The sequence below is a fragment of the Hypoxylon trugodes genome (genome assembly GCF_022578975.1).
Source record: "Hypoxylon trugodes strain CBS 135444 unplaced genomic scaffold F4822scaffold_7, whole genome shotgun sequence".
Classification (NCBI taxonomy): Eukaryota; Fungi; Ascomycota; class Sordariomycetes; order Xylariales; family Hypoxylaceae; genus Hypoxylon; species Hypoxylon trugodes.
Window position 1 is genome coordinate 3,076,285 of NW_026250022.1, and position 26,832 is coordinate 3,103,116.

The 26,832-nt window shown below is 47.1% G+C and overlaps 12 protein-coding genes across 12 annotated transcripts; 7 read left to right on the forward strand and 5 right to left on the reverse strand.

The window, feature by feature from the left end:
* Positions 1-51: 51 nt before the first annotated feature.
* On the forward strand, positions 52-3,369 carry F4822DRAFT_411914 (CTP synthase). The gene is made up of 12 exons (XM_051458907.1): positions 52-340; positions 530-538; positions 600-646; positions 706-761; positions 823-847; positions 902-999; positions 1,060-1,208; positions 1,264-1,271; positions 1,367-1,558; positions 1,618-1,933; positions 2,057-2,218; positions 2,328-3,369. The coding sequence occupies exons 1-12, from the start codon at positions 292-294 to the stop codon at positions 2,966-2,968; spliced, it is 1,752 nt and encodes a 583-aa protein (XP_051312804.1). The 5' UTR covers positions 52-291; the 3' UTR covers positions 2,969-3,369.
* Positions 3,370-3,487: 118 nt separating this feature from the next.
* F4822DRAFT_332504 (Prefoldin alpha subunit) lies at positions 3,488-4,438 on the forward strand. The gene is made up of 5 exons (XM_051455676.1): positions 3,488-3,654; positions 3,718-3,885; positions 3,953-4,062; positions 4,119-4,236; positions 4,301-4,438. Exons 1-5 carry the CDS (start codon positions 3,630-3,632, stop codon positions 4,351-4,353), a joined length of 474 nt encoding a protein of 157 aa, XP_051312805.1. The 5' UTR covers positions 3,488-3,629; the 3' UTR covers positions 4,354-4,438.
* Positions 4,439-4,522: 84 nt separating this feature from the next.
* Positions 4,523-6,531, reverse strand: F4822DRAFT_431900 (uncharacterized protein; the record flags this gene model as incomplete). The annotated part of the gene is made up of 4 exons (XM_051461549.1): positions 4,523-5,018; positions 5,077-5,358; positions 5,418-5,983; positions 6,061-6,531. 4 exons carry the CDS (start codon positions 6,529-6,531, stop codon positions 4,523-4,525), a joined length of 1,815 nt encoding a protein of 604 aa, XP_051312806.1.
* An 842-nt stretch (positions 6,532-7,373) lies between these two features.
* F4822DRAFT_332562 (P-loop containing nucleoside triphosphate hydrolase protein) lies at positions 7,374-9,877 on the forward strand. Its single transcript, XM_051455679.1, has 3 exons — positions 7,374-7,873; positions 7,928-8,370; positions 8,428-9,877. The coding sequence occupies exons 1-3, from the start codon at positions 7,511-7,513 to the stop codon at positions 9,809-9,811; spliced, it is 2,190 nt and encodes a 729-aa protein (XP_051312807.1). The 5' UTR covers positions 7,374-7,510; the 3' UTR covers positions 9,812-9,877.
* Positions 9,878-11,960, reverse strand: F4822DRAFT_332609 (WD40 repeat-like protein). Its single transcript, XM_051455680.1, has 2 exons — positions 11,616-11,960; positions 9,878-11,553 (listed from the first exon to the last, which is right to left on the reverse strand). Exon 2 carries the CDS (start codon positions 11,384-11,386, stop codon positions 9,944-9,946), a length of 1,443 nt encoding a protein of 480 aa, XP_051312808.1. The 5' UTR covers positions 11,387-11,553; positions 11,616-11,960; the 3' UTR covers positions 9,878-9,943.
* Positions 11,615-13,001, forward strand: F4822DRAFT_332534 (ankyrin repeat-containing domain protein). The gene is made up of 6 exons (XM_051455677.1): positions 11,615-11,960; positions 12,018-12,043; positions 12,105-12,233; positions 12,304-12,406; positions 12,463-12,476; positions 12,534-13,001. Exons 1-6 carry the CDS (start codon positions 11,906-11,908, stop codon positions 12,915-12,917), a joined length of 711 nt encoding a protein of 236 aa, XP_051312809.1. The 5' UTR covers positions 11,615-11,905; the 3' UTR covers positions 12,918-13,001.
* Positions 13,002-13,779: 778 nt separating this feature from the next.
* On the reverse strand, positions 13,780-16,034 carry F4822DRAFT_332536 (uncharacterized protein). Its single transcript, XM_051455678.1, has one exon. The coding sequence runs from the start codon at positions 15,697-15,699 to the stop codon at positions 13,948-13,950; it is 1,752 nt and encodes a 583-aa protein (XP_051312810.1). The 5' UTR covers positions 15,700-16,034; the 3' UTR covers positions 13,780-13,947.
* An 887-nt stretch (positions 16,035-16,921) lies between these two features.
* On the forward strand, positions 16,922-18,414 carry F4822DRAFT_431905 (putative alkaline phytoceramidase; the record flags this gene model as incomplete). Its single annotated transcript, XM_051461550.1, has 8 exons — positions 16,922-17,023; positions 17,091-17,129; positions 17,241-17,388; positions 17,483-17,622; positions 17,685-17,895; positions 17,962-18,096; positions 18,175-18,189; positions 18,272-18,414. The coding sequence occupies 8 exons, from the start codon at positions 16,922-16,924 to the stop codon at positions 18,412-18,414; spliced, it is 933 nt and encodes a 310-aa protein (XP_051312811.1).
* A 330-nt stretch (positions 18,415-18,744) lies between these two features.
* On the forward strand, positions 18,745-19,841 carry F4822DRAFT_332614 (Prefoldin). The gene is made up of 3 exons (XM_051455681.1): positions 18,745-19,061; positions 19,126-19,292; positions 19,363-19,841. The coding sequence occupies exons 1-3, from the start codon at positions 19,032-19,034 to the stop codon at positions 19,532-19,534; spliced, it is 369 nt and encodes a 122-aa protein (XP_051312812.1). The 5' UTR covers positions 18,745-19,031; the 3' UTR covers positions 19,535-19,841.
* Positions 19,842-20,881: 1,040 nt separating this feature from the next.
* F4822DRAFT_332851 (uncharacterized protein) lies at positions 20,882-23,090 on the forward strand. Its single transcript, XM_051455683.1, has 3 exons — positions 20,882-22,514; positions 22,568-22,679; positions 22,809-23,090. The coding sequence occupies exons 1-3, from the start codon at positions 21,282-21,284 to the stop codon at positions 22,943-22,945; spliced, it is 1,482 nt and encodes a 493-aa protein (XP_051312813.1). The 5' UTR covers positions 20,882-21,281; the 3' UTR covers positions 22,946-23,090.
* A 12-nt stretch (positions 23,091-23,102) lies between these two features.
* On the reverse strand, positions 23,103-24,420 carry F4822DRAFT_332756 (solute carrier family 25 member 38). Its single transcript, XM_051455682.1, has 2 exons — positions 24,236-24,420; positions 23,103-24,164 (listed from the first exon to the last, which is right to left on the reverse strand). Exons 1-2 carry the CDS (start codon positions 24,270-24,272, stop codon positions 23,236-23,238), a joined length of 966 nt encoding a protein of 321 aa, XP_051312814.1. The 5' UTR covers positions 24,273-24,420; the 3' UTR covers positions 23,103-23,235.
* Positions 24,421-24,582: 162 nt separating this feature from the next.
* Positions 24,583-26,550, reverse strand: F4822DRAFT_411945 (Dor1-domain-containing protein). Its single transcript, XM_051458908.1, has one exon. The coding sequence runs from the start codon at positions 26,364-26,366 to the stop codon at positions 25,041-25,043; it is 1,326 nt and encodes a 441-aa protein (XP_051312815.1). The 5' UTR covers positions 26,367-26,550; the 3' UTR covers positions 24,583-25,040.
* Between the last annotated feature and the right edge of the window lie 282 nt (positions 26,551-26,832).

Sequence of the window (26,832 nt, forward strand, 5' to 3'; positions counted from 1 at the left end):
TTTTTTTACTTGTGCTTGTGAAAGCTCAAGCAACAAGAAAATGCGAATAAACTTTTTTCTGGATTACTGCCTATTCTATTCCTCAGCTTCGCCTTCCCAGCTCGTGTGTCCAAAGAATTTATTTAATTTTTAGGATATTAAACTTTCAGAAACCTTCCCTTTTCTTTGCGCATGCTTGTTCCTCTTCACAATATCAACAAATCACCTTTACAAGTCGCGACGGTGCTTGCATCCGGCACAGGTGCCGTCGTACCTTTCACGTTCTCCCAGTCTTCATACTAAATCGCCAAGATGAAGTACGTTCTAGTGAGTGGTGGTGTTATTAGTGGCATTGGAAAAGGTACGATTTTCATTTTATTTTTATCTAATTTTTACTTTATTTACTACATATAATTTTTGTGTTTGGAGGATTGGCTTCACATTGAACCAAACAATCTTGTATAATGCGCTTCCTAGGCTGCCTCGTAAAAGCAAAAACTAATTAATAGTAATTGAAATTCAATCGCTAACTTTATTTACATCCCAATAGGCATAATAGGTACGGTTCATGCAAGATTATGCACGTTTATTTGATTTTTTGCCCTATTGACACCTACAAGCATCCTCTTCCGGGCTTCTGCTTAAGACTGCTGGACTTAAAGTGACGGTATGAGAAATGCTCTTCTGTTCAACTTAGTTTTTATATATTGATCGTATTTTCTCTAGGCCATCAAAATTGATCCTTACCTAAATGTGGATGCTGGCACATTAGGACCTCTAGAGTACGTCAGACAATTGTATTGTTCTATAAATTACGCCACTAACCAGAATATATTGGTTCAGACATGGCGAATGCTTTGTGCTGAAGGTATGTCGCTTTCCCCTGCGAATGAATGGTGCAGCCGTGCTGATTAAACAATAGGATGGAGGTGAATCCGACCTTGACCTTGGGAATTATGAGCGCTACCTAAATCTCAATCTTACCAATGAGAACAACATCACCACTGGCAAGATTTATAAGTTCGTATTTCCATTAAACAAGTACTGTATCGCAATTTACTAACGGTAGATTTCTTTAAGGGCCGTGATAGAACGTGAGCGTAAAGGTGACTACATAGGTCGCACGGTTCAGGTCGTACCTCACATTACAGATGCTATCCAGGATTGGATCCAAAGGGTAGCAAAGATACCTGTCGACGACAGTGGTGAAGAACCAGATGTCTGCATCAGTATGTCCCTTAACCCTCGCGAAATATTAGATTAGTTACTTACACTGCATTTTAGTTGAGCTGGTACGTTTTGCACAAGATTTGTCGTCAATTAGCCAATAGGCAATGCTTATGATTTAATCCTGGGATCTATAATAAATCTAACCCATATTTGGTAGGGTGGCACGGTCGGCGATATTGAGAGCATGCCCTTCGTTGAGGCATTGACTCAGTTCCGACATAAAGTCGGAAAGGGAAACTTGGTCAACATTCATGTTTCCTACGTCCCCATTATTCATGGGGAAGAGAAAACCAAGCCCACACAACACGCCATTAAGCAGATGAGAAGTGCCGGCTTGATACCTGACCTGGTTAGTATTCGGAATATGAACTTTCCGGTGAAAAAAAGCCGACTAATATTTCTTGTAAGATCGCATGTCGTTGCGAGCGTGCCCTCGATGAAGTTACAACCCAGAAGATCGCACGAAGTTGCCAGGTCGAAAACGAACAGGTCCTCACGGTCCGGGATATTGAGACCATTTACCAGGTACCACTACTCCTTGAGGAACAAGGACTACGTGAGCGTCTGAGGGAGGCATTGATGCTAGACCACCTTACGATCGCACCTGCTCTGTCTCAAAAGGGTGCCAACTTATGGCAGCTATGGAAAAAGACCGTTGTTACGAAACCGTACCTAGAACCAGTCGACATCGCCTTGGTTGGAAAGTACATCGCACTTCCCGATAGTGAGTATCCTTCCATATTCCCATTCCCAAAGAATTTTTGAGGGATACCCCCCCATTTAATTCCTCTTCGTTACATATTCCTACTCTTTTGGTGTACCATACAAGCGAATTAAAATCTTCTAGGTTACCTCTCGGTGATAAAAGCACTGGAGCACTCGGCTATGCGATGTAACCGCAAGTTGAATTTGGCCTGGATCGATGCAGAGCATCTCGAAGAGGCTACTTTACAGAGCGACCCCACTACGTACCACAAGGCATGGTCGCAACTCACGGTTGCTTCTGGTTGTAAGTCATTTCTCTCATATTCGTCGCCCAAAGAACTTTATGATTCTTGAAACATATCCTATATTTTCTTAGGCCCTCTCATAGTGGTAGTTGCTAATCATCGATATAGGTATCTGCCCCGGTGGATTCGGCGGTCGGGGTGTACTAGGAATGGTCAAAGCCGCTAAGTGGGCTCGCGAGTGCAAGATCCCCTATTTGGGAATATGTCTTGGAATGCAGGTCGCTGTCATCGAGGCCGCGCAGAATCTGTGTGGCTTCAAAAACGCCACATCGGAAGAATTCGATGCTCATGCCGAGCATCGTGTCGTGATCTTCATGCCAGAAGGCTCGAAAGAAATCATGGGTGGTACAATGCGACTCGGTACGAAGACCTCCCATTTCCAACCCGGAAGCGAGTGGAGCAAGATCCGGGCTTTATATGGAGACGGGGAGGGTATGGAAGAGCGACACCGACATCGTTATGAAGTTAATCCCGATTATATCGAAGCGCTCGAGAAAGTTGGGTTAAACTTCATCGGAAAGGACGAATCGGGAAAACGTATGGAGGTGGTTGAGTTGAAGGATCACCCCTTCTTCGTCGGTGTACAGGCCCACCCCGAGTTTACCTCGCGTGTTCTCGCCCCCTCGCCAACATACCTCGGATTTGTCGCCGCTACGACGGGATGCCTTGATGAGGTTATTAAGGAGATACGACAGCAGAGGGATACCGGCGCGCTTGTCAACGGAGTGGACGAGGCCGCTCATTTCTAAAAGGCCATTTTATATTGAATGCAAGCGGATACTTGCCTTAGAGGATGACAGCTCGCGTGGGAATTGAGCTGAGATGGGATTAAGGGACAGCTTTTTCTCTTAGGGGTATACTAAAATGAGCAGTCATACGGTTATCTGCTTTCTGGCTATGGAGTTAGAGTGGATAATGAATCAAAAATTTCCCCAAACCAGCATTGATACGATACCCCTTTTCACAAGCATTCGACTCTCAGTCTACTCTAATATCTTTCACCACCCGATTATACAGGCTGGGTGACGGGGCCGGGACTGCATACGGGGGTCTACGACTCCGTCGTGAATGGAAATCCCATCTGGAATTTATGGAATATATAGAATTAGATAAATAAAATAAAAATACGAAAGAAATCATACAATAAGAAGTTCTATTCTTGTACAAAAGGTTAACGTTTGTGACGGCTATATGCATATTAGCTCCCAACTTCATATCTTATCGGCGTAGTAACCCCCCACACCCGACGCACCTACCCAGGTGCTAAACTTCTATTCTACATCTCTATCCACTCCTTTAACATTCAAAGAAACGCACATTCATTCAAGCGCAAAACAATTCTCATTCTGTCTCTCTAAATCTGCAAGGGATCCGCTAGTACCGATACCTAATACCTAAGACACATACACAATGGCGAGCGGCGGCAGCGAAACGAGTACGTCCTCTCCCATCGCCCTCGACCGACCGATTAATTGAACTGACCAACCCCGCCGTATAGTCAACCTCGACACCTTGAGCGCGCAACAGCTCACCCAAGTCAAGAAGCAACTCGACGAAGAACTCGAGCACCTCACTTCTTCCTTCGCGCAGCTCCATGCCGCCCAGTCCAAGTTTCGAGAATGTCTGCGCTGCGTTCAGGATAAGAATAAGACGCCTGCGCTGAAGGGTATGTTGTGGTTCCATTAGCTCGGAATATGTGGTTGAAGGGAATATGGCCTAATATGCAAATATAGAGAACAACTCAATCCTCGTCCCCCTTACCAACTCCCTTTACGTTCGCGGAACCCTATCGAGTGCGTCGCATGTTGTGGTGGATATCGGTACGGGATTCTATATTGAGAAGGTAATTACACAACACCATATAATACAAGCTATAGAGCATTGACAAAGTACGTTTAGGAGGTCAAATCGGCTGCGGACTTTTATGAGACCAAGGTGGGCGAACTAGGTGCAAGCATTAAGGACCTCGAAGCAATTGTTCAGGGAAAAACAAATAACGTCCGTGTCGTTGAGGAGGGTAAGTGCTATCTCCATATCTATCCATCTCTTTCTACCGTCGGCTCAACTAATACTGCCACTAGTTCTGAGACAGAAAATGGTTACAGGAACACAGCAGCAAGCACCACCGCCGTAGAGGACGATGAGCTGTGTGAGTTAGCCTTGATAGCTCTTAGTACTCTCACAATACGCCCCTAATACTGAGCCATTAATGAGTAGACCATTATCCTCGTATATCCCTTACTGCGCAGACTGTGGGCTAAAACGTTCTTCTCTCAATCTTCTTCTGTTCCTCTCCAAATGGCTTAGAAGAGCCCGTGAAGGGTGTTCCGGATCTCCTTAATGACTTCCACAAAACCCTCGACCCTGTCCATGCCTCTAGCTTCCGGCTTACCCTGGGGTGTGTCGAGAAGGAGTTCGAGTTCGTTACCCCAGACGTTTCCGGCAGTTTCGTCCGTGGCATCCCAGAATTCACCAAAGACGCTGATTTCAAGTTCGACGATGGGATCCCTGCCAGCCTCCATAGCGAAAATACGGTCCCAATGGCGGCTTACTGCGATCTCCACAATGTACGGAGTGGTCTTCCATCTGTAGCGGTATACAGTCTTGACAGTAGCGTTCTTGACCTTGCTGGCTACCATATCGGAGAGGCCAAGTTTCACGCTTGGGTAGACGTCGAGATCGTGAGGTCGATCAGCATTGTTCAACTCGATTTTGGCACTTCTCAAGTATTCGGTGATATCTCGGAACGATATCTCACCCTTCTCTTCTTGAACGGCTTCCAGCTTCCAGTCGAGGTTTCTAGCTATCGTTAGATAAAATGGCGTAAGAAGGAAATATCTCGAAATTTTAAACTCACTTTCCAACACTCAGGTTGAGGATGTCCAGCTCGGTGAAGTTGTCGTCCAGTTTGGATGCCATTATGCGGTATAGCTGACAGACCATAGCACCTCTTGCGTTTCCACTAGACCTCTTCTTGATCGGTGCGTAAAGCTTGTAGTTCCGAGAACGTATCTCGAAGATGTACTCGGGTAGTACGTCGGCTGTCGCTTCCACCTGATTGCTGGTGGGCAAAAATAGGTGATCGGCATCGTTCTTGATGAAGTCTAGGACCTTCCTGGCTTGATCCTTGCCGCCAATGCTGTTCCCCTGTTAGCTACACCCATCAGATTAACGTCTGCTAGACACTTAGCTACTAACGATTTCTTCAGCACTCCACCGGCACGGGGGTGCATCATCATCGTATAGAATTCCGGGTACGTGCTGATTTCTTTACCCTTGGGATACGATCGCAGTAGGAAATAGCCTAGATGAACTCTCAGCGATAACGATAAGCGAACTCGACCAGCCTTCTTCAGTCCCTTGTGGACAAAGTGGCATAGCTTTGCCACATAATCCTCGCGACTCTGGGGAAGCTGTAGTTCCGCAGTGGAATTGATACCCGGCACCAACTTAGGTCGGATCTCGCCAGATTGTGTGTTGATTACCAGAATAACCTTAGCGGTGTCGCCGATTCCAATAGGTGGTTCTTGGAAGTTGCGCGGCGGTCCAGTTGATTGGCGATCTGCTATCAACTCCTCGGTAGCATCCTGTGCTGCTCCGATGATCTCCGCGGCATGCCTCTTGGGTGTAATAATCTCTAGGTACTTCCCCTGGCCTACCTGCCGAAGCTCAAGCTTGGCGTTGATGTTCGCCCGGCCCAATTCATTGTGGACAGCCTCAATTAATCCATCGGCTACTTCCGGATGGGAGACGATGAAGTTGATCTGAAGAATGGAAGAAAGCAGGGTATTAGCTTATATCCTATTAACATCATCAGCCATGAAGGAAAATGGGTACATACCTTGGTCGGCTCATTAGCGCTAATACCGTACGCGGCTAGAGTTGGGTTACTGAGATACTCAGTAGGGTCTGGGTCCGGGTAACGAATGGGTCGAACCCGAACGCTTGACGTGTCAGCGGGCGCCTCCTCGTCGATGGGAGCATTGCTCTGAACATCGTGAAGACCGAGAATATCGTGACTGCCGTTGGTGCCGTTGGTACCATTGGCACCATTTGCGTAGTGGTATCCGACCATGCCATTGGCATTGTATCGGGTAGGCGGAGTAGAGATGCCGCCTGTGCTGGCTTGAGTACCACGCTGCATTTGCGTAATAGGGCGTTCATACGCATCCGAAGACAGAATTGGGAAGGTTCGGAGTGAAGCCTCGTCGTCGCCTGAACCTCCAAGTAGAGAATCAAGCACAGATACAGTGTCGTCAACGATACGACCATCGGTTGACGGGGGTGGCGAATCTCTGAAGAAGTCAGACATGGCTGGATTTTTTTGCTGAAGTCTCAACTGTCTGAAAATGTGGGAGGAGGAGAAGAGGGAGAGGGAGAGGGAGAGGGAGAGGGAGAGGGAAGAATTAAAACGTACACATCTATTAATAAAGACATCGTGTAACGCGCGGTCCCGTAATTCAAATTAGTTTTTGATATTGCGGGACTAACGAGGATCCTACAACGCGCAAGCGACGTCGAGGTGCTTGAAAAATGGATTTTGGTATGTACAAATGCTGGGCGAGATAATTACAAGGAAAGAACTTCAAAATATTCTGAGGGCATAATTTGAAACGGGATTGTTAAGGGTGTCTCATTGATTCGTCATATTTTTATTGTCTTGGATGTGTTATAACAATGAGTGAACACGTCAAACGAGTTGACGATCTTTGAACTGGTCGGCGGCGATGAAAAGTTTACGTGTTAGGTCTAGGAGCCGCCGACTTGTTTTGTTTGAATTTAGGGGATTATGACGGTGATTATTCCATTGGTTATTCCACTGGTACACGAGGTACCTACATGGAATTTTAAACCTTATATAGGTACATCATAACTGTAGCAATAGAAAAAACTACCTCAAAGGCAAGAGCGATACCTATATGATATCTCATCACGTTCATTGACGTACCAGCTCTAATATGCATCTATCCCGTCAAGATGAGTTCCTTATATCAGGTAGATTGATTATATAGTTCATTATGTAAAGTGATTAGATAAGCGTAGATTTTCCATACCAACCAATTAAATTGGTTAATCACGTGGTCCCGTGAATACCCCGGTACGCGCAATTCCAATGGTCGCGTCTTTCCAAAGACCACCCTACCCCTTTACTATCTTCAACAAATCTAAAACAATGGAGCGATAACATAAATGAACCAAAACTTCATTCAGTCTTAACCAGAACGAGGTTCTTCCTTATATTGCACCAGCCTAATTGACTTCTGTTCGATTATTTCGAATCGACCATCAAGATGGGACGCCGCTCTTCAGCTGTGGTCACTGGAATTGCTAGGGACGACTCGGATGATGAGCTTGGCATTGATGACCACCCTTGGGAGTGGATCTACCCGCAATCAGAACCCTCTGACTCGACAACCAAGAGAAAGAGGAATTCCCAACATGATATCATCGGCGCCCGCATGGGGACCTTTGAATGCTACGTCGGCGACTGCGTTCTCTTAAAGGCGGAGGAGTCCTCTAATGAGGCATGGGTTGCTATAATTGCTGAATTCCGTGAAGAGGATGAAGATGGCGACAAGGCTGCCAATTTCTTATGGTTTTCCACCGAGAAGGAAATACGGAAAAGTGATCGGAAAAGGACCGATTTTCTCCCGGTTGGTTGACATTTCGTACAATTTTTGCTTATTTTGCTAATAATCTAATCTTAGAATGAACTGTATATTACGCCATCTTGTGATGTTAATCCGTTGGCGTCTATCAATGGCAAGGCCATTGTCTTGTCCCATGAAAAGTTCCTACAGAAGTATCCCAGTGGCAAGGTTCCCCGTAACTCACTAGGTCACAAGAAGACCTTCGTCTGCAGGAGAGGATGCAACACAAGGACTTCAACTTATACGGATGAATTCTTATGGGAAGATGTCTACTCGGGAAAGGGGGAAGATATAGACGACCTGAGAGAATTAGTTGAGAAAGGAACTAAGTCGACACGGAAGCGAAAGAATCGCGAAATCTCGAAAGTGGAAGCGGATTATGTTGCCATCCAACCAGAACATGATGATGATGATAATTCCGATGGTGCTGCTCCTCGTGCAGTAAGTACGCCGAGGAAAAAACAGAAAACAACGCGCGTTGTGACACCCTCCAATCGCAAGTGAGTAGATACCTTATTATCACAATCCAGTCGAGTATTACTAACTCTAGGTACTAGGGTTATAGTGAAGAAGGCGTTGGAATTCACACCTCTTGCCACCCGCATACTCTCCCCAAGTCATCATCAATCCTCCCCCTTCCAGATCGCAAGAGCTCAGTTACATGTCGCTTCAGTACCCTCAAGTTTACCTTGTCGAGAATCGGAGTTTTCCTTGGTATATTCACATCTCGAAGCGGCTATCACTGATGGGTCCGGTGCTTGTATATACATATCTGGCACGCCTGGAACCGGGAAAACGGCAACGGTGCGAGAGGTAGTGTCGAAACTAGACGAGGCAGTACGATCCGACGAGCTAGACGATTTCATCTTTGTCGAAATCAACGGCATGAAGATAACCGACCCACACCAATCATATTCTCTACTATGGGAGGCCTTAAAAGGGCAAAGGGTTAGCCCAAGCCAAGCATTGGACCTCCTAGAGCGCGAGTTTAACCACCCCAGCCCTCGACGAGTTCCTTGTGTTGTCTTGATGGACGAGCTCGACCAACTCGTTACCAAGAACCAGAGTGTCATGTACAACTTTTTCAATTGGCCTGGGCTTAGGCATTCCAGGCTTATTGTTTTGGCGGTTGCTAACACGATGGACTTGCCGGAAAGAACACTTAGCAATAAGATCAGCAGTCGTCTGGGATTAACGCGTATCACCTTCCCAGGTTATAATCACGAACAACTTATGAAGATCATCCAATCGCGACTCGAGGGTGTACCCGGAAATATTGTCGAGTCAGACGCCGTTCAATTCGCCAGTCGGAAAGTTGCAGCTGTAAGCGGTGATGCGCGACGTGCTCTCGATATCTGTCGTCGAGCTGTCGAGTTAGCAGAAGCCGATGTCAAGGCCGGGGATCCAGATCCGTCAACCCCGAGCAAGAGAGCGAAAGCGAAGACAGGTGAAGCAGATAAAGCGAAAAGCTCTAGAGGGAAGGTTACGATCGCAACAGTAAAGCGGGCCATCAACGAAGCGACTACGAGTCCGCTGCAACAGTACTTGCGCGCACTTCCGTTCGCTTCCAAATTGGTCCTTACATCACTACTCGTGAGGAACGAGCGAACAGGTCTACCCGACAGCACATACGGCGATGTGATGGAGGAAATGAACCGCGCACTCGTATTAGATGCAGGAAGTCGACGAGTAAACTTACTCAAGCACGGCGCAAATCAAGATTCTAGTGCAGACATCAGCACACGAAGAGGCAAATCCAAACCCGTCAGACCGGCGGGGATTAGTACTGCCGCGGTTGATTTGACCGGTGCTGGAATTATCGTATTAGAGGGACAGCGAGCCGAGAGACCAAGTAAGATCAGACTTGCGGTGGGGGATGAAGAGATAAAGCTTGCATTCCGAGATGACCCTGAAATTAGGGCGTTGGGTATAGCATTCTAGTGTACAGCATATAGTGCTAAAATCAAGATTCCCCCTTTGCCATTTATCATCCTTTTAGACGTAGCGAGAAGGATGCAATTAGACTTCTCTATCTGCGATTATACAATGTTTAATTTTCCCTTTCCCTCTTAATTAATACTTCTGTCTTCCTAAAGTGGGTTTCCATTCCAATGGATGTGTCTCGGGCGTCGCCTTCTCGTCCGGCTTCCAGATCTTGATCGTCTTATCCGCCTCACCAACAATCAGACGCATACCCGTGCGATCGAAAGTCGAACTCATGATACCAGCTTCAGCATCCAGGGAACCAGGCTGGGCAATGGAATCAAGTGATTGGAAACGGTGTCCTGACTTCCAGTCCCAGAAACTCATAGACCCGTTATCACCACCGGAAAATAGGACGTCTTCGTTGGCGGCGAGAGAGTTGATGATAGCGTTGTGTCCGTCGAAGTTGCCCATGAAGGCGCCTTCGGGATACTTCCATTGCTTAATGCTTCCTGTGCTACCCGTTGCGAAGGTGAATTCGGACGGGTGTAAGGCTAGTGCGCGGACTCCCTTTTTGTGGTGTGTAAGCACACCCATCGTCTTGCCTGCCGCTAAATCCCATAATCGGACAGTCGAATCGAGTGATGCGGTAATGACTTGCGGGTCGGATTCTTGACACTTGAGATCGGCGACAGTGCCCTTATGGCCGGATAATACGTGGATGTTGCTACGCGTTCGCATGTCCCAGACTCTCGCAACACCATCTCGTCCACCTGTCACCAGAACGTCTAGCGTGGGGTGCAGTGATAATGTGTATACACCGCTGAGGTGACCGTGGTAGTGTCGGATGACCTTGTTTGTTTCTAAATCCCAGCACTTTACCATCTTATCTTCACCGCAGGAGAATAGGTATGGGTGTCGAGGGGATACGGCGAGGCCACGCACGGTGGAGATGTGGCCAGTTAAGGTCAGTCGCAGGTTGCCGGTCGCTAGATCCCATATTTTGATGGTGCGGTCACCAGCACCACTAGCAAACCATTGATTATGAGGCTCGACAGCCAAGGCTCTTACCCAACCTAGATGCCCTGAGATGACTCTCATGAGCTTCCAAGGAGGGTGCCAGTCGGGCTTGACTTGATGCGCCGCCTGTGCCCTGGCGACCGATAAGGCTTGTGACGGTTTGTTATCTGAAGCTTGCGACATCGACGGCGGTTTTCGTAGATGGACTAAAGCATTGGAATGGCCGTTCGCTTTGCTGGTCGAAGATTCCGCGATGCCTTCGATCAACTTTTGTGTCTTCTGGTCTTCGGGTGTGGTCGTGGGTTCGTTAGTAGCTGGCCTCTTTCCCTTCTTTCGTGCACTCATCGCGCTCGCTTGTTTCTGTGCTAATGCTGGGGGTAGTTCGATGACATCTTGATATTCGGTGCGTAAACGGATGGATAGAGCATCTTTTTCGCGTTTCGATTCGATCGCGTCGTCGGTTAACTTTACTCTCTTTCGCGCGGAGCCTCCTGACGGGTCTGCGAATAGTGATTTCGTCCGTCGGGCGTTTTCTCGTATGAGATTATTTAAGTCCGGTTGTACGACTTCCATGGTGCTGACTGCTTTTGTATTAATTAGGTTGGGAAACAAGTCGCGCCGATGGCAAAGGTTGGTTATGATGATGGAATTTGAAGATTTAGCTAAAGCTACCAAGGTACATTTAATTCAGGTACCCCGATAATATGGTAGCTTCGATATGGTACTACAAGTGTTAACTTCTAAGTGCATATACTGTTTGTTAAATAATTGGCTCTTCACTTGCCTCTTTTGAAGTACATACCTTCATAATTTATACTCAAGCATCTCATACCAGTATACCTAAGGCAACTAAGAGGAATCATTTTCATTCAGATTGTCTAATTATACTGCAAGGAGTGATTCGATACGATTTATTGGTCTTATTGACTGTTTGCCTAGCTCGATTCCGAAGAGCTGACTAGGCCAGCTTTAGGTAACCATTAGTATACGACATCAAGTACATAATTCTTATACGCCTACCCCGTACCACTTACACAGCCAACCTTAAACCGATCCTATCTTCATACCAAGAACCATCTACAGGAATTCAGTATGGCTTCAGATCAATCAAAATATGCTATGCATGCCGCTGCTCGAGAAGGCAAAGGTGAGAGAGCTTCACTGTCAGCCTCTTTATAGGAATATCTTGCTGATCAACCTACAGTCACCGTCGTCGAGTCGTTGCTAAATGTAAGCTCTTATAACATCGCCTCACTACGCGGGTAATCTATAAAACTAAGTCTGTATGTAGGTAGACCCGAAGCTATCTCGTCTCAAGGACGACGACGGCCGACTTCCTATCCACTGGGCTGCGTCTGCGAACAACAAAGCTATCGTCCTACTCTTAGCTCAACAGAAAGACTTCGATCCCGATGTCGAAGTAAGCAAATGAAATAGTCCACTTAGTTGGTACCGAGCTCTATGATCATGTATAACTGACGTTGTTGAAGGACGAGAGTGGTTGGACCCCGCTAATGATCGCGGCGAGCGTGAAAGACGGTGATGCTGTAGTGGAGCTGTTACTATCAAGAGGCGCCGATGTGAACCAGAAGAGTGAGTGTTCTTCTCCTAGGTATAATAAGATAAATTTTGAAGCTAACTCTGAACAGATAATAATGGACAAGTACGAGTTCAAGCTGAATTAATCATGATTTTTACTACGTCACTGACATCACCACAGACAGCCCTACACTTCGTAGCCTCCAAGAACAATCTCGAAGTAGCCCGCAAGCTACTCGACAATAAACCACCCGCCTCCGCACGTGTGCGCGACAAGCGGGGGCAATACGCACTCCACCGAGCCGCAGCCGTCGGCTCCGTGCCGATGATCAACTTACTCCTCCAGCATCGCAGTCCGCTTAATGCTACCGATAACTCGAGTTATACCGCCTTGCATCATGCTGTTGCCGAGGGTCACGGTGCCGCAGCAGTCGCCTTACTAAAGGCCGGCGCCGAGCTAGACAAGCGGGATGTAGATGGTTATTTGGCACTAGATCTGGCGCCGGATAAAGAGGTGCGGAAGTACATAGAGCGGGAAGCTGAGAATGAGGGAATTGAGCTCTAAATTCAATGCTGTGCTACTTTAGATCCCGATTAAGGCACCGGGTTCCGTCAGCATGACTGACTAGACGTACTGAGACATTCATAGTATCTTGTTTTATCATAAAGCCTATTATACCCAAAGAAATTCAGGTATCTCAAGGCTTAATTCAATGAGCTCACTAGGCCCACCCTATTTAATCGTGCGTTCTACGAGGTCCCTATACATAGCTTTTACATCATCTACATCCGCGCGTAGTTCTTCCACCAGTTCGCTCTTTTCCCCGAGCATTTCCAGCGTAGTTTGGTATCTTTCGTTAATGGCCACCACTTCCTTTTCCAGCTCCTCAACCTTTTTCCTAGCCACCTTTCCGGCCTCGGCTTCCTTCATTAATAAAACAATTTCATTGCGAGCTTCGTCGCGTTGACTCGATATCCGAGCGAGCTCCTCCTTGGCGGCTACTTTCTCGCTCTCTAGGCGACGGACCACAGCACTCATTCTTTCAACTAGCTGCACCGAAGGTCCTGCCGTCATCGTGGACACTGATACCATATCTTGCAACACATTCTGGGGCGAAGCTGGAGTTTCCGAGTTTTCGAAAACGTCATCTCCGTCGATTGGATTTGGCGGTGAAGCTAGCATCTCCAGGCCGCTCGCCAGGGAAGGAGGTGTACTAGACTCCCGTACTGAGGCCATGGGAAACATAGGAGACCGCATAGGAGGTTGCGCTGATGTTCGCCTTCCAGAGGATGGTCGATCATGAGGGCTCGGCTCACCATTACTAGAGGGTGCCGAAGTTTTGCGAAACCTGGATGGGTAACTCTGCAACCCAAGGAACTCCCCACTAAATGTTCTCTGCGGAGCTGATAGTAGAGGAGATTCTGGCCGACTGATACTGCGGAAGGCAGAAGTCGGGACGTCTTCTAACCAGTTCCGTCGGTCTTGGTCTGTTCGATCAGCCTTTTCTTCTTTCCAGGCCGATCGTTGTCGCTCAAAGTCCGATCTTGCTTCGGCTAACGCAGCCTCAGCTTCCTCTGCCCGTCTCCGTAACGACTCAAATTGTGACTGATATGAAGATAAATCTTGTTGAACACTGGGAAGTTGAGTCCGCGCCTCTTCTAATTCTTCTTCTTGACGCTTGGCTCGAGAAGCCTGGTTCTGCCATTAGTCGTCGTGGTGACCCTAGAGAAAGCGAGTAACTTACCATTTCTCGGGCTTTTCGTCTCATTTCTGATTCGCGACGTAGCGCTTCATCTCTCTCCTTCTCTAAGGCCGCGGTCTTCGCGATTAGAGATGCTTCTATACCTTGCCAGTTTTCACTAGCGATGGAGTATTGTGTCTGGAGGGTTTCTATCTGGCGGAGAAGCTTAGCTTGAGCATCTCCGACAGCACCTGTTGAGGCTTCTTCGGCTCGTATTCGGAGGGCCTCTAATTTGCTTTCGAGAATTTGGACTTCTCCTTTAAGTTCCAACTCCATGGTCTTAAACCGTTCAGATGCTCTGTCGGCCTTTTCTTGTAATTCCGTTGCTTGTAATTTAGCACGATCAGCTAGCAAGCTCTTCTCTACTTCCAAGGTTGCAACAGTATCCTCTAGTTCCTTTACACGTTGCTCTCCTGCTTCTCGTACTTGATCATTCACCTTGGCGGCCATAGTCTTCGCCCGTTCAGATTCTTCTTGAAGTCGATCTTTGAGCTCGGATATCGTACGGTCTTTTGAAGAGACATCCCCTCTTAATGCTTCTAGGTCCCTCCTTAATTGGCTTATGAGCTTCTGAGATTCCGAGTTTACCTTCTCTACGTCACCCTGATCATTCAACTTCTTGCGCAACGCACTAAGCTCGTTCTCCGTCTTTTGGCGCCAGAGCTTTTGCTCATTCAGCTCTTTCTCGCCCACAGCAAGTTGACCCCTGAGTTTCTTAATAATACTTCGGTGCTTTTGCTCTGTATTCGCGAGTTTTTGCCCTTCTTCCATCAGCTGGGCAATTTGCTGGTCCTTTTCTGCCATCTTTTTCTCCGGGCTACCTGCCGGCGCGGCGGTAGCAGCGTTTCTCGCAGCATCTGAAGCTTGTCGTGCTAAGTACTGCAACTTAGCTTCTAAAGCATCGACCCTTTCCACATGACTATGCAGTTCCTCTTGATGTTGAGTCTGGGTCTCTTCTAGAGATTTCTCTAGGTCCGCGATGCGTTGCTCGTATAGGATGGAAGTTGATGAAACCGGGTCAGCCCCCGATAGCCTGGGATAAGCTATTGCTTCAGGCTGTACCGTGGCCGCCTGGGATTCTTCTTCGGCCTTTGCAGCACGATCGCTTCCATTAATTAGCTCATCGATGGCCGGAGTTGACGGTCTCACGGGTGCTCCTTCGCCTGGGGTGGAAGGGGGAGATATTTTGATCGCTTTATCGTCTTTCGCGGTATCGGTCTTCTCGATACTTGGTCGGGATGGTACCGCACGCGCCGCAGCAGGGAGGTCGGAGCTAGCACGGGGGCTTTGGATCGGTGAAGTGACTTCGGTACTTCGTCTGGCAGGCGAATCGGACCTTTGGGACGCATTTCTCGCAGCAACAGCCCGAGCTAATCGCTCCTGTAATCTGTCATTGGCAGATCTGGAAGGAGTTGTAGATCGTGGCGGCACGTTTGCAGCGGACGGTGTGGTAGATGAGGTCGATGGTGTTCTTGTCGGTCGCTGCGAGGCTGCTTGCTTCGCCGTTTCTTCTTCAGAGAGGATATTATCCAAGCGTGCCTCGACGCCCGCGACAGCCTGGGACAAGAAGGAACCCCATCTTGATGACTTCTGAGGAGCCGACATATTTGAGGCTTTAGAGCCTACAGATTGACTATAACCGGGCAAGAGAAGGTCTTTAATTTGCGGTTATGTCGCACGTATTTCGTTCGTCTAGGCGATTCTTAAGAGGGAGCCGGCGCATTGTACACGAGGTTTTGCTTTACCGTGCTGACTGCTGACGTGTCACAGCAAACGAGATCATGAAAGGCCAAGTCCGTCCTACCGTCCCAAAAGCTGTTGAATATTAAGCATTGGAGTTATCTTCGCATTTACGTCTCGTTATCGTCTATAATTCTTAAAATAGAAAGACGATGGGGTGGACTAGATCGATCGTAGCAGTATTCTGCCTATAAGAGAAAGGTCAGGTAATTTCGATGGCGCCGTACAGGATGACAGAGCGGAGGCTATGCTTCGGGCGCAACCGTCTTAAAATGTTTTCGGTATAGGAAAGACGCTATAGTTTCAGCTGGCGAAACTAGGCAGATATGAATCAGAAACGACCAAATCTAGAGTAACTATTTGTTTCAAACACCATCAAAGATGTTTGTCTGACATATGAGCTAGGTAGCTAATCTGCTAATATCGAATTTAAAGGTCGACGCTCGTTAGGAGAAAATGTCCAGGCGTTGACAATAAAACGTGGAGACTCCACTGCGTTGTAACGTTATAATACATTTTATTAACTTAAACGGACTAGCCCTGTTTATCTGCATAACTCCGGCAGACACCAACCGAGCTTCCAAAGCTTAGTGCTTCGTATATTACCAGGGCGCCTTCCATTATGTTCTTCCCTAATGTTTTTGGGAAAGCGCCGTGCCCCCCTATAATAGCTATCTTTAGCACGTATTTGATGCATCTACTACGTAATTACGTAGGCAGGCACAGGCACAGGCACCTTGAGTAACAAGACATGCAGCTACGTAAAGTTAAAACTTAAAATTACATGATAGCCCGAGGCATGTAAGTACCTAACGTACCTGGAGTATTTAATGTAGGCATGTATGTGGGTAGGTACAGACCGACGCTATTTTACATCTTACCGGAGTGCCGGAACACACTTATTAGACACTGCGCGGCTTACACCAACCCTTTCATATTTTTCTTCCCTTTCAGATTTACCGTTCACACGGATTCGACTGGGATACGTATAACTATCTCCACGGAAGTTTTTCGATATAATAGGTATAACCAAACTCCTTAAATTACTTCAAGTAATTAACTGGTAACGTACCGAGTCCTCGGAAACATGTCCGTGCAGGGCCTCTTAGAGGCTTTGAGTTTCCCTTACCATGAACCTCGACACGGCTTCTGGGGTGAGAAGACCTCCACCTTGAACTTTTGTGAAGAGGTAAGTCCCAACAGAACATAGAAATGCAAATGAATTATTAGTATATTAAGACTAATTACAACTCCAGGACTATGTCATGAGCTATTACTGTGCCGAGGTTTGCAATGTAAGCTCTACTTTCATGCCTTTGTCATTCTCTCATCGAACCTAGCCGGAGGAAGCTTACATAGGAGACTTGCGCGGAGACTAATTTTTGGTGTGCGATTTTCACTTTTAGACGCTCACAAATGCTCTCTTTATTTGGCTAGGCTACAGGGGAATTCGAGACTGCTTTAGACACAAGCATCAAGCCATCTTCCCTATAACGTTCGCCGGTTACCTCGTGGTTGGTCTAGGGTCTACTCTATTCCATGCTACTCTTAAGTGTAAGCCTACACAAAACTGATAACACAATGCCGAAAGCTTTGTGATGCTGGTCTCTCCAGTTTCTTAAGACCATGGTTGTCTAACATCAAGCAGATCCGATGCAGCTCGTGGACGAATTGGCGATGATATATACGACCTGTTTTATGTGCTTTGCCACATTCTCATATGGTAGATCTGCCGCTTTTTCCTCCTGTCTCGGCGTTGGTCTCGTCAGCCTTGCGTGGTTCATTACTGTTCGCCTCACCTCCCATTACCGTTCCACCAAGCTACCTCGCGTACTGACAGTAGAAATCAGGCGAGGTATTACACAACTAAGGACCCTCAGTTTCACCAAGATGCTTATGCGGTTTTGACCGCCATTGTGGTGTTCTCCAACATGTGGATCATGGAGCGAATACTCAGACCAGCTTTGAAGAAGAGAGAAGAAAGTAGGCGAGGAGCTCGCTCTCCGAGGCTGCCGACGACCAATGAGATGCTTAAGCAGATGTGGGTCATGGTTGCAACAGGTAAGCAACTAAAATACTGGCTTAATTGGTGGCTATACTGATAAGTCGAATTCTTCACGCCTGCAGGTCTTAGCATCTTCCTTGGTGGTTACCTCATCTGGAACCTAGACAATACGTACTGCAACACCATTCGCGGGTGGAGACATCAACTTCAGCTTCCCTGGGCCATTGTACTTGAAGGTCATGCTTGGTGGCACCTCAGTAAGTAATTTTCTGTGTCCTCTGCTTTTTCTTTTTGTTGACCGAAGTTAATTGCTGATGCTGGATATTTCGTTATAGTGACAGGAATAGGTGGTAAGTGGTAGAACCTCTAGATTCTATGTGCTGAGTCAATATAACCTCGTCCAATTTAACTAACCTATCTTTTTTCTTCTAGCATATTTCTATATCATCTGGCGTATATGGATCCATCGTTGCTTAGATGGCGACGAAGACAAATTTCGACTTCACTGGCCTTCAATATTCAGCATGCCAGAAATTACCGCCATAGAAGACGCATCCGACAAGAAAAAGCAATAAAATGCCCACATCCGTGCCTAGTTAAGGAGGTCCTCTCCCAATTCGTATGAGCCCGCATTGTAGGGTCGTACAACATATGCGCAGCAGGATGTTTTTCAATGATAGACCGCATTCTTGTTGAAGTAGAAGCTAGACAAAATACCCGATCAGGATCGTTATTAGACGTTAAGTCGTGCTTTGTTTCATTGAAAGGCGCTAAACTGATAGGCTGGCATGAAGGATATGGTACCAAATAGAATCAGACGCCTACTTCTCATAGGTCCCGATCTCTAACACCTAGCGCCCTAATTTAATGAACAAGCTAACATTAGAAGCTTCTAAGGTTCCTTTGGGTTTCCTTGGATTGTAACAGTTACATTGTAACGTGGTTGGAAGATACATCCATCATCACCAGTAATTTTTATTTTAGATTCGCACCATGCGGGAAGCCCCACCATCGGACCGGGCGCTCGGATAACTTTCCTTGACATTTCCCCGCCAAACATAAATTTTAGAAGCTATCAGGCTATCAGGTTATCTACCGCGGTTTAAGATATTCTACCTACGTAATCTAAACTTTTCCCTCAACACAGTTCAGTCCAAAGAAGGGAGAAGCACAATAGGACAACTTCAGGACAATGTCGATTTCAAACGAAGCACTGCAGAAGGTATGTTACTACAATATCCATTCCAAGAACACTAGCATAGGTCATAACACTTACAAAAATTTAGTTGCTGCGCGAGGTTGAGACGCAGGCAATCGCCGCGCAACAGCAAATTTCCCTTGTCCGAACACAGCAAGCATCGAAGCAGCGCGAACTCCGAATGGCGCAATTAACGCGAACCGAAATCTCTTCGTTACCAACGGATACAAATGTTTACGAAGGAGTTGGCAAGATGTTGGTTCCTCTTCTTTTAATTGTCCCCTTGACTCAGAGACCATAGCTAATCGTTGGCTGTTAATCGCAGGTTTGTCGCGCTACCCGTTCCCGACATGAAAAGCAAACTTGAGGGCCAAATTAAGGAGGCAGAGGGTGAGGTGGATGGACTAGGCAAGCGGCTACACTACCTGGAGGTGTCGCAGAAGAACAGCAAAGATCAGATTGATCGGATGTTAAGAGGCGGTGTCGGCGCTTCCTAGGTTATGCTTGGTCGGGCCGGGTCACAGGAAAAGAGACCATATAACTGCATTCATATGGCGGTCGGCGTAGTAGTATGGATAGGAAATTGTTTGCCTGGTCTTGCAAACATTTGCATGCCTGGTTCTAGAGACAGCGCTTAAGCAACACGGTCACGACCCGACCCGTTGGGTAATCCCCCTGATTGGAGGCATTTGCCGAGTCTACGGTACACCAACATAACCAATCACCTTTGTACCCGAATCTCGGAACGAGGCTTTCTATAAGTTATGTTTATATAAGTATAAGGCAAGAAGAGGTGACACCTATAATTTATCTTCATATGAAGATGAAGAGCGTGTTCTTTTAGCGCCAAGCATCACCATGGTGGCTGATCTGATTGATACCCCGGGTGCATGGTCGCCACATCTAGGTAGCTACATAATGTACCTACCTAATTGTTGGAGCTCAGTTACATTTGTGTCTCATATCTTGATCGAGATCCTTTCTAATCAATCATATGACGTACACCGGTAGATACCCTCCCTCTTTCGGTGAGATAGTCAAATAGGTAAGCTTAATGAAGAATGATAAGAGCGCATGAGCATTGAATCTCTGACATGCATCTATTAATATCTATACAAGGACATACCTAGGTAGGTACACACGGGAAGGAGGTAGGGCAGGCAGGGGTAAGGGATAAGACGGGATAGAAGGAACATTAGTATCACCTTCTATACCAGTATACAATATACAATACATGTAGGTACCATATGCACCTATCTCCTGCCTTCCTTGCATTTTCCAACTAACTAATCCACCTACCCATCTAAGAAGGAACGGTAGAACGGTAAGGAACGAATGGTTATAATACGCGCGTTTAATAAGCTAAAAGTGTTAGTCTTCGTTCAGCCCCTCCCTCTTTTTCTTTTCTTGTCACCCCACCCTTTTTCAGCCCATTGACCGGGGTCATTATAAAACACCTCATTAGTTGATGGCGCTATAACATCCTGAACACCAACCTTCCCAGGTATCATCCCATGCTCATTTAGTCCTTTCGGCCCCCAACTTGTGGATTATAATCGATGTTAGGTACTTCGAACTATGACGAAAGCCACCTAGTTGGCCCTTCTAACAAAGTACCACACTCGAAGCACAAGATAGGATAGGATAACTCCGAGAGGTACCATCACGGTACCATCACACATGTAAGAGGTGCGAAATGGCCCCTTGTGTACGGAAAACACGGCATAACCGCTAACAGCACGAAGTCAGAAACGACATTTTGCGCCACCTATCCAATGTATCTCGCAGGAACAGTACCCATGGCGCCTTATGGGGTTGCTTCAGGTCCAGCGCCAGCGCCAAATGTGACCTAATATAGCATATATTGGTACAACAAATACAAATGCCTTAGTATCGACTAGACATGTATCCACGCATAGGGTTATCCTAGAATGATAAATCAAGAGGCTCATTCCCCCGCCTCTCGTGTAAGGGTCTGGTGTCAGCACGGCAAGATTTAGTGACTCTAAGTTCTCTCATTCTCTCCCTCCCTCTTCCTTTACCTTTTCTTTCCTACCCCTCCTCATTCTGTCAGCTAGTTTCGCAGTATATTATTTGCTAGTATTTATTCGCCAAGTGACTCACAAGCAGTCAGTCATCTTTTTGAGAGATAGTGGCCACATACAAAGGTGGACATAGGTATTAATAAGGGAAAGGATCTCCGGTCTTCGGATAACACACTATACACACCAAAAGGTTTCCACAATGAGTAGATACGGTCGGTACTCTGATGATGAGGACGACCTTGACATCCGCGTTAGGCGTCATCATGGCTCATCACCTCACCCTCCTCTCGCCAACTATGTCGAGGCCCCACGTCCAGCATCAACACGACCTCGCTATTATGAGACAAGTCCCCGCTTTGAGGATCGCTTTTTGGTTCCATCAAACGAGCGCACCGTTGTGACCACACGACGATCTCACTCGCGTGACCGTCGCACTTCCTCACCAGAACCCAGGGGGTCACCACTCGCACCAACTACTCCCGTGATTATTAACAATCGCATTTACAACAATTCCGACTCGGAATCTATAAGCGACTCGGACTCAGAGAGAGAGTACGCTAAGAAATCCCGGTCTCGATCCCACCACCGTCATCGCGCGCACTCACGTGGCTCGTCGGGTAGCTGGTCCCTTGATCGAGAGCGTGAGAAGGAGAGAGATCGTGAACGTGAGCGCGAGCGCGAACGAGATAGGGAAAGAGAACGCGAACGGGAGCGTGAGCGTGAGCGGGATCGCGAGTTGGAGCTAGAGCGCAACCAATATGCCCTCGAGCACGTGCGTATGGATTATGAGAAGGAGCTTGAAGTGAGGCGGCGGGACTACCAGAAGGAACTGGAGAACCGAAGACACGAGTATGAATTAGAGCATGCGCGCAAAGAGCTAGAAGAACTTAAGCTCGCAGCGCAAATCGAACAAGATGAGAAGAGGCGAAACAAGACCATCCAAGAGGAGCGCGACTTGCGCGAGGCCAAGAAAGAGCTCGACAGGATCCGCGCTCAAAAGGAGCAAGACGAATATGAGCGTCGTGTCAAACAAAAGCTCGAACTTGAGCGTCTAAAGGAGGAAGAGGCCGCCTTGGCCGAGAAGAAGCGTCGCGAGAAGGAAGCCAAGGAGGCTATTGAGAAATACAAGAAAGAAGAGGCAGAACGTAGGGAGCGCGAAAAGAAGGAAGCTGCGGCTAAAGAAAAAGAGTACAAGGCCAAGATGCAAGAGCAACTACTCAAGTCCGGCCTTGACGAAAAGGAGATCAATGCTATCCTAGCCGGCGAGAAAGTTCGTAAGGAAAAAGAGAAAGAAAAAGAGAAGGAGATGATGCAAATTCAGCACATCCAGCAAGTTGAGGAGACTCCCCGACCTGTGTATACACGTATGGCGAGACGCCACCTCTCGATTGAAACCCTGAGGGCTTACAACATCGACTTCCAATTTGATCCCGTAAGTCAACTTCAAACATCGTAATTTTGTCGTGAAGCTAATTTGTGTTTTAGGATCCTGAATATGTCTTGATCAAGAGATGGGTGCCAGAAGAAGAACAAGATATTCTCTGGCGTCACACCAAGATCATCCGAGAGAAGAAGGCTGGATCTAGCAAACTCATTAGTACGTATATCCCTTTAATATGTTGACTCACCGTCACATATCACCGCCTCGAACGTAACGGACCTTTCGCGCTTTTCCTTACCTATATATAAATAATCAAAAGAAGAATGCTGACTCCAGGTTCCATAGTGTCCATCGAGGATAGAGACAGGAGAAAGCACCACCACCACCTCGAACCCGAGTTCGAATGGGTTCGTAAGAAGGAACGCAAGCGGAGTCGTTCTCCTTCTCTACTGATGTACCTTGCCGGTGCCAAGCCAGCGTAACAATGGAAATATTGAAGTTTTGCATGGAGGTGGACGACCGCTGCTATATGCAGTTGACGAACAGCTATGCCAGTTTCCTACTCATGTCATGAGATGATAAGAGTGAAGTGATCATAGGGGACGAGAGTAATACCCATCTCAAAGAAGCGGATTAGTTATATAAACGTCTTGAATGAATTTTATTATTTTATGAGTGAGGATTTTACTTTATTTTAACTTGGCTGGAGGTTAGGCTCTATAGCCTTGCGAGTGGTTTGTCGGTGAAAAAGTATCCAGGAAGAATATACACGTCATACATGTCCTTGTGTATTATTTCCCCGGTGCCGCAGCGTAGCCTCAGCCCTGCGAACCAGCTCCTCATACACCATCCATGCTAATGCGGAACTCATCGCTTTCCGCGCCATACGTAAGGCTAGTCCGTCATAGAGCGACCTAACCCCCTCTTCCGTAACCATCTTCCGACACGCCTGCACCATATTCCTATAATCGCGGGGTTGTAACTGTATCCTAGTCTTCACGGCATCAAACGGGTTCGATATAAATGAACACGTAGCACCGGCCAAAGCTCCGGAACTAAAATTAATTGTAGCAGACATCGAACTTCCCATGCCCATTCCTGCTCCTATACCCGTGCTCTGCCATGAACTTAATCGCTTCTTGAATTGCTCGTAGGATAATACGTATAACCCCGCATACGGCGCATCTCGCATAGCCGTAGCGCCGAACCCGGCGAAGAAACCTGGGAGTCGCTCTGTGCGATATATATCTGCGGCTGCGCCGGCGATCGATTTATAGGAGTACAGGTTTGATTCGTAACGTACTTTTATCACGGTGAGGGGCATGAGGATGAACCCCGCGAAGGCACGGGAGCCGGCGCCGGCTATGAGGTTCGCGGTGTTGGATAGTTTTGGGAGGGACGAGGATGAGGCATTGGGAGTCGCGGGGGAGGTTGTGGTAGCGAAGGATAAGGTCGAGGCATGTTGGCGAACTACGTTTAACGTCGTGAAGTAGATGGCGGACCCCACACCCGTGCGCAGGGCTGAGGGGATCGTGCCCCGCCAGAAACCAGCTAGGGCATTGGGAGAATTCGCGATATCTCGTATCGCCGCACGGATCGAGTGTGTTCCGGATTGTTGTACGCGGGTCTTGAGTAAATCGAAAGGCTGTAAGAGCACGGCGCCTAGTGTACCGGAGCCGAGGCCGGCGACGAAGTGGAAGGCTATGATGCTAAAGCATTAGTGTTTCCTTAACCTTTACTTGACAGGTCAAAGCTAGGTCGAGTCTGCTTACTCGATGAAGACTTATTTGAGCTAGTCTTCTGAGACATAGCGAAGCTACTAAGCTTCTAGCTATGTGGGAAAAACGATACTGTCTGGTATAGCTGTGATAAGAATCCTGCCTCGGGGGAGGATTCGTTCTATTGCAAGCCCATCTGTTTGATAGATTTGTCCCTCACTTCCTGCTCAATTCGTCCTTCAAATGCCCACATGGCATGAGAGGGGATACCAACAATTTATCGTAGGAAGACGTTCTTTACTTGGTAAGAAAATAAAGATTGAATTGAGTCATTGTCCACTAAAGTTTATGTAAGATATCTACATGGAGCTAGTAGCTTGACAGTAAGTCAAAGATACTTAGATGGATAGCTTCTCGGCCCCGGCAGCCTCGGGTTCCCGTCATGAATTATTTTTATTTTATGGGACCGGAAAAGATACGGTTGCGTCATAGCCTTCAGTATAGTGATACTAACTCGCAATAGTAATACTTGTTTGCTGCATATAATACTGTATTTGTGCATATATATATACACTAGATCAGTCCTCGTATCTTCTCGTAAACTAGACATAAGACTCATATTCGGCTGGGTATCTTTTTTTTAAGATTCTACCTCAAGTGGGTATTCTATAATCATATGCCGCCAACTAGTAGGAAATGCTTCCGCATATCTTCTATAGTAAATTCGTGTCTTCGCAGCCAACAGGTGTCTCACTGAACGTCAGCTCCAGGTACAGGAAAAGTCGAGCAATCGTATGTTATAATATCCAAAATCCGTCTTTGGCGCAATTCATAAATCGATTCAGACTGGTCCTGGTGTCTATGCCTTGATAGGATCCGGGGTGATTTTGTCCTTTCCTCCGACAATCGACTCTAGTCGACCTGCCATAAGCCGATGTCGCTTCACTACTTCGACCCATTCATCTTCTGCCTCCTCACCAACGTCGATGGTGGCAAGTAATATTCCAAAGTCTCCTCCTAAGCGGCCAAGACTTCCAGCACAATATAGCACCTGCGTCAGAAGACTGTCACGGGATGGTTGGTCTTTGACGGTCGGTAAGTAGGTTCGTAGGGTCTCCATTAACATCTCGATAAGATGGAACGGGAATGTTGATAATGCAGAAGGTATTGGCTGCAAAGGGTCGTTGCCAGCTTTCGAGTGCGCTTCGTTCGTCGGCGTGGGGAATATACTCCTGAACATAGACACTATGGCGAAACTCTGTTCTCTGAATATTTCTATGTACCGTTTAAGATATCTTTCAGTTTGTTGGCCCCCAGACCATGCGCTTCCTTTCGAACTTTGCTGTTGCCGTATCCTTTCCTGTTCTGCTAGCTCGCGAAGAGGCTCCAACGCAGCAAGCATATTAATAAGCGTCGATAGTCGACAGACGAGGAACAAAGCTCCCAACCCTCCACCGTTTCCAGCAGCACCAGCAGAATCTAATTCAGGCACTACCCTTCGCAGCCAACTAGTCGTTCTTAAGGCGGAAGCTAGCTTCAGGCCCGGGGTCCGTAAACTTGCTATCAAGTTTTTAGCCATGGCCTGCATGGCATCATCGGCCTGTGTCGATACAGAATTCACTAAAGGTGAGTCTGGATATAATCCGTGCAACCGACGGATGTGGCCATTTAGATCTAATGCGGATGCATAGTTTGCAGCTGGTGCAGAAGACCCAGTTGAGATGGCTGTAGAAAGCAAGGTAGGGAGGTCAAGTACGTCGACTAACCGTTCGACATTCCTTGTTAATAAAAGGGCTCGTTTCCGAGCGTTGAGTATCTCATTGTCTCCAGACTTATGATAAGTTGTAGAAAACTTAACCGCTTCATTATCTAACTTGGGTATGGCAGCTGTGAGGTCACTGGTTGAGGTTGCTAGAACGGGTAATGTTGTGCGAAGGTGGGAGTGATTCTCTGCGGAGCTGATGATAGATTTGTGAGAGCGTTTAGAAAGGGCTTGTAGAGATAAAAGAAGCGAATGAGATGACTGTGATAAAGATTGTTGCTCGGAGCTCTCTAATTGAGAAAGGGGCATAGAAGCTAGAGTGGATAGATATTCGAGGGCTACGGGATCCGAGGTAGCCTTGTCATTTGAACGGCGGCCAGCCGAATTAGGTGGGTTCAAAAATTCTTGAAATAGGTCAGCCATGACGGCGACTATCTAACCCGTAGGTTAGTGTAGTGTACCTCAAGCTTGAGATGCTTCGATTTCATCGATAATTAAGAGTTGTGATTTATTGTCATTTATTTGAGACGGTTGGATATTATTTTCCGGTTTCCTGCATGTGTAAACTTTTGTCAAACTATGTATATGCTTGTATATTAGAATTCGACTAGAGAGAAGGCTACCGACAGGGTTCAGGGGTTCCGAAGTCATTGGTCCACTATAAAGCTTATCGATACGTGTACTACATAGACCTGCGTCAATACCCAACATAACGCGATGATGCAGGTGGTCTATTACCTATTTGGCATCTAGCGCAATTCGATCATAGGTAAATTCAAGGTTTAAGTGCGGACCGGGTCAGCTAAGGGAGAACTCCACAGCCAATAACCTTGTCTGATAGGCCGAATTTCGCAAGTCTTCCTCAACAAAATCGATACTTCGCTACATA